Genomic DNA, 4,417 nt, shown 5'->3' with positions numbered 1-4,417 from the left:
AAAAGACACAAACACAAATGATCATAAAACAATCACATCATAAAATTATTCAAATTGAAGAACATCTCTTAGATTAAAGTATACAACGACAACAGTACGACCCTGACCTTCTCCGGCTGATAGCGAGAGCAGAATTGGAATTTATTTTGCGGTTGAGAGTGAGAACGAGAGCAAGATTTTTTGGTCATTAAAAACTTAAACCATTCTAATCTTAAATTTTGCAACTATCAAAATTTACCTTGATCGGTGCATCGAAATCCAAAGCTTGATAGCATAGCTACTCAAGATTTGGAAAATCAATACGTACTTCTTGTATTCCTTGAATAAGCTACCTTTTAGAAAAGAAAAATACTTATACGATAACATCTTTATATGAAATGACATTATAAACTCTTAGATTATTAGTCAAATATATTTGGTTAACTATATCAAATCATCTAATGATTTATCCCATTGCTTGCATCATTCATTTTGCACTTTCACCAAGAACAACCACATTATTCCGCCTAAATTGAAATTCCAGAATTCAATTGATGGCAGAATCTAGAAAATTGTAATAAATGATATCCAAATATACTTTGTCACTAGCAGATTATGTTAAGCAAAAAGATTTAACTTCGTATATATACACAAGTACCAAGATAAATGCATACGCGCACACATCTAAGAAACTCAAATGGAGAATGCCTGTCTGGCAAGATTACAACTCTAAGCCAAAAGTGATATATTCCTCAACAGGGGATTCTGGCAATGCATCTAACATGGCCTTAAGATCTTCAACATTTTCACAAGTCCTTTCTAAATGTGTGGCCTTTACAACCTTCAACCCATGCCAACAACACGGCTTGCTCCATGAACGGAGATAGTACCCGTGCTTCTTTTTATCCATCAGCATCTCATAAAAAAACTGTTATTTTTGTGAAATTATGAGTAAAGTTAGAGGCTCCATATAACATTTTATTTATCTTGATAAGTATTTGATATTATCAACACTCAACAAATGAAACTTGGACTTAAAGTTGTAAAGGGGAAAATTCAAGCTGAAAATCTTGGAGACAATGACATACCACAACGAATGCCTTCATGTTAAATTTAGATTGCAAGCAGAATGAAATAGTTTTCGGGAAACAACTTGAAAGCAACCAATTCATAAGGGGAAAATAGCGAGCTTCCATATTCATAGGAAAATGTAATTGAACATGTTTAATACTTGGAGGAGGTGATGAAACTTGCAATACACTCAGACCCAGGATTTCTGTAATCTGCATAATTCAGGGTACAGACAGACAAATAATAAATAAATTTGGAAAATATACAAGCAGAAGGAACCAATCAAGTAGAAAGTGCATACTTACCGAAAATGACTCGTGGATAAAAAGAGAAAGAGATGCCAAAACCTTTTGGGGTTTAATGTTTTGGACAAATTCCCTCAAGCTATAAAGATTATGACGAATCTCACTCATATCGTAATGAGCATTGAGTTCAAGTTGATTAGAAATTCTCAAAAAAGATATGACAGGGTTGTCTTTCCCGACATACTCCCAGGATAATAAATTTGGAGCATCAATGTTGACCTCCTTCAAGTTAGAGCAATGTGATAAACTGAAGAACTTCAGTTCAGGACCTGGAATATTAATCCTTTCATGCTCAAACGAGCAACTATGCAACATCAAACTCTCAAGAAAAGGAATCCTATAACACTGTTCAAGGAACCACTTGTTTGGGATCCTCATATTCCACAAGCTCAACCATCTCAAATTTGTGCAACTATCCAAATTCAGCTTGGAAGGTGTAACCTTACAATGACCATGATAGCATAAGTTCTCAAGATTCGGAGCATCAATATATACCTCTTCTATTCTTTGGATATCAACGTCCTTCAGCTTTTGTAGACCTTGCAAGCTTAAAGATCTCAGCAAAGAGGGCATAGTGCTAGAATAGTTTGAATATCCTCCACGTGAAGGGTTATTATATACATAACAACAAGAATGAAGAGTTAAATGCTCAATCAAAGGACAATGTGAAATGAAATGCTCGATAATCCTTTCATCTTCAAGAAGTATATGACGCAAAGACAATGTTTTCAATGAGAAAAACTTGAGCGAATGGTTTAGCAATGCGGAGTCAAGTCTAGTCCCCTCTCTCAACACCAACTTAGTAAGTGACTTGGCTTCAGTAAGACAAAGTGGAAGGTTATAATGTCTTTTCGCAAAGTTACCAGGGAGGTAAAGCTCTAGTACTTCGACACCACTTTCACTAGCCATCTGTATCCATTGATCAATATGGCAGGACGCAGGGGCATAATCTAATCCATGGTCTAACATGAGCTTAAATTCTTTGATTGCTAAGCCTTGGTCATGGAGCCTAGTTAATCTTTTACTGACATACTGAATGAACCTGTCTAATTTGTCACGTAAATTAAAAAAATTGTGGCTGCAACAAGACAATTTGGGAAATGAAAACCATGTTTCTCTCCATTCCTTTGACAAAACACTAGTCCTAGCAGCATCTTTGTCTGGTAACCTTCCGAGGATGTCATGAAGTATAACTTTTGGCAGATCCGATATTCGGTCCATTTCTTCTCAAACTACAGTTGTGTCCCTGGGATAAGGCGTTGAAAAAAAGAGTTCTACATGTATCAGTATGGCATCTGGTAAAAAATGGGGACTAAGAACTTTTCAGGGACGAGTTTTTTCATATTAAAGCTCAAACTTTTCAGCATGACCCAAAATGTTGTGAACCGAACCCTAATTAAAATTGCTATCCGGAATTTTCAGGAAATGAAAAGCAGAACACAAAGAAAGATCCACAAGCAGAATGAAAGAAAGATATGTTTGAAGTTCTGCGAGGAAGATGCATTTACCGAAGAAACTTTACCGCTTCGTTCAATCTCTCTCCGACTCCTCTCTTGAGAAGTAACCGCAAGGAGTTAAAAAGATTACTCTTGAATACGCTTTATATATGGCTACTATTATTATTAATGACCTAATCCCTGTGATTAGGGGGTGGAAATGGTTGAGGAGAGTTTGATCTTGACCAATCTGATCTAAATAGATGGTTTAAGTTTAATTTTGTTATTTTTTATAGGCTTTTTTCATATTTAAAATTTGAGCAATTTAAAATCTGACAAGCTTATAAACTTATTTAAAAAATTTATTTCATAAATTAAAATTCAAAATAATGCATTTAAAATATCTAAATTAATATTAAATATATTTTAAAATTTATAATTAATAATTTATATAGTATAATTTATTTTATATATTAATCGTTAATCACATATTATAACTATATTTATAATTTATAATTTTTTTTAACAAAAAATTATAATTTTAACTAATTTTAATTATTGATTCTTTTATTTTATTTTATTTTGTATTTAATATAAGTGAATAGTTAAAAATCTAAATTAAGAATCATTTATTTTTACAAAAAAATATTATGACGAGCTGACATAACAAACTTCATAGATTTTTTTAAAATCAGAAATGTAAATTTATTATAGATGGAAGATAAGAATATACAAGTAATTTCATAATTCATTAACATTTTTTTTAACGTTTAATGTTAACAATAAATAAATTAAAAAAATTAATGTATAGAAACTCAATTAAAAAAATAATAATAACCTAATTGAAAATTCGATAAAACTATAGAGACATTAATAATAATTAAACCTTTTAACTAATAAGTTTTTCAAAAATTATCTAGCTCGTTTCATAAAACAAGCTGAGTTGAGCTTGAAACGAAACAAGCCGCGTGGGGGGGGGGGGGGAGTGCCCCCATTAAGTTTTATAAAATTCTTAAGTAGTTTATAGTATTAAATTTTAGTGGCTCTCCTTATATAAATAATTTTGACCCTATTTTTCAAAATTCAATATTATTAAAAGATATTTAATTAAATTTAATTTTATAAATATATAAAATTTGATTTTAACTATTTAATAAAAAAGTAATTAAATAAATAATAATAAAAGAATGAAAAATCAAAATAAATAACCATAATCTTAATTATTCTCAAAATTAACTTTTTCGCTGTTATCTTTTTTACTTTCTTCCCGTTTCCTATTTTTCTATTTTTTTATTTTATTTTTAAATTTTTTTATTTAATTAAAATTTTATTTTTATCTATTTGTAATTTTTCTTTTATTAAATTATATTGTATTTGTTTTGTAATTATACTATTATGTAATATTTTTATTTTTTGATTAATGGTTATTGTACAATAAAATTTTATTAGTATTTTTTATGATTGGTTTGCTGAGTCTTTTATATTCATATTATATTTTTAATTTTTTTGTGAAATTAGAAAAATTAGGGTAAATTATTTTTTTGTCCTAATATTTGCATTTTTTAAAATATTTCTAACGTTTAATTTTATTTAATTTTTTCTCTAATATTTTTTATTCATTCAATT

At 29.8% G+C, this 4,417-nt stretch overlaps 1 protein-coding gene across 1 annotated transcript; it reads right to left on the bottom strand.

The window, feature by feature from the left end:
- Positions 1–561: 561 nt before the first annotated feature.
- On the bottom strand, positions 562–2,967 carry LOC112776006 (uncharacterized). The gene is made up of 4 exons (XM_072228060.1): positions 2,864–2,967; positions 1,356–2,601; positions 1,068–1,262; positions 562–907 (listed from the first exon to the last, which is right to left on the bottom strand). Exons 2-4 carry the CDS (start codon positions 2,574–2,576, stop codon positions 701–703), a joined length of 1,623 nt encoding a protein of 540 aa, XP_072084161.1. The 5' UTR covers positions 2,577–2,601; positions 2,864–2,967; the 3' UTR covers positions 562–700.
- Positions 2,968–4,417: the final 1,450 nt, after the last annotated feature.

The sequence above is a fragment of the Arachis hypogaea genome, chromosome 19 (genome assembly GCF_003086295.3).
Source record: "Arachis hypogaea cultivar Tifrunner chromosome 19, arahy.Tifrunner.gnm2.J5K5, whole genome shotgun sequence".
Taxonomy (NCBI): Eukaryota; Viridiplantae; Streptophyta; class Magnoliopsida; order Fabales; family Fabaceae; genus Arachis; species Arachis hypogaea.
The sequence above is the reverse complement of the archived record's forward strand: the minus strand, read 5'-3'. Positions and strand labels throughout refer to the sequence as shown.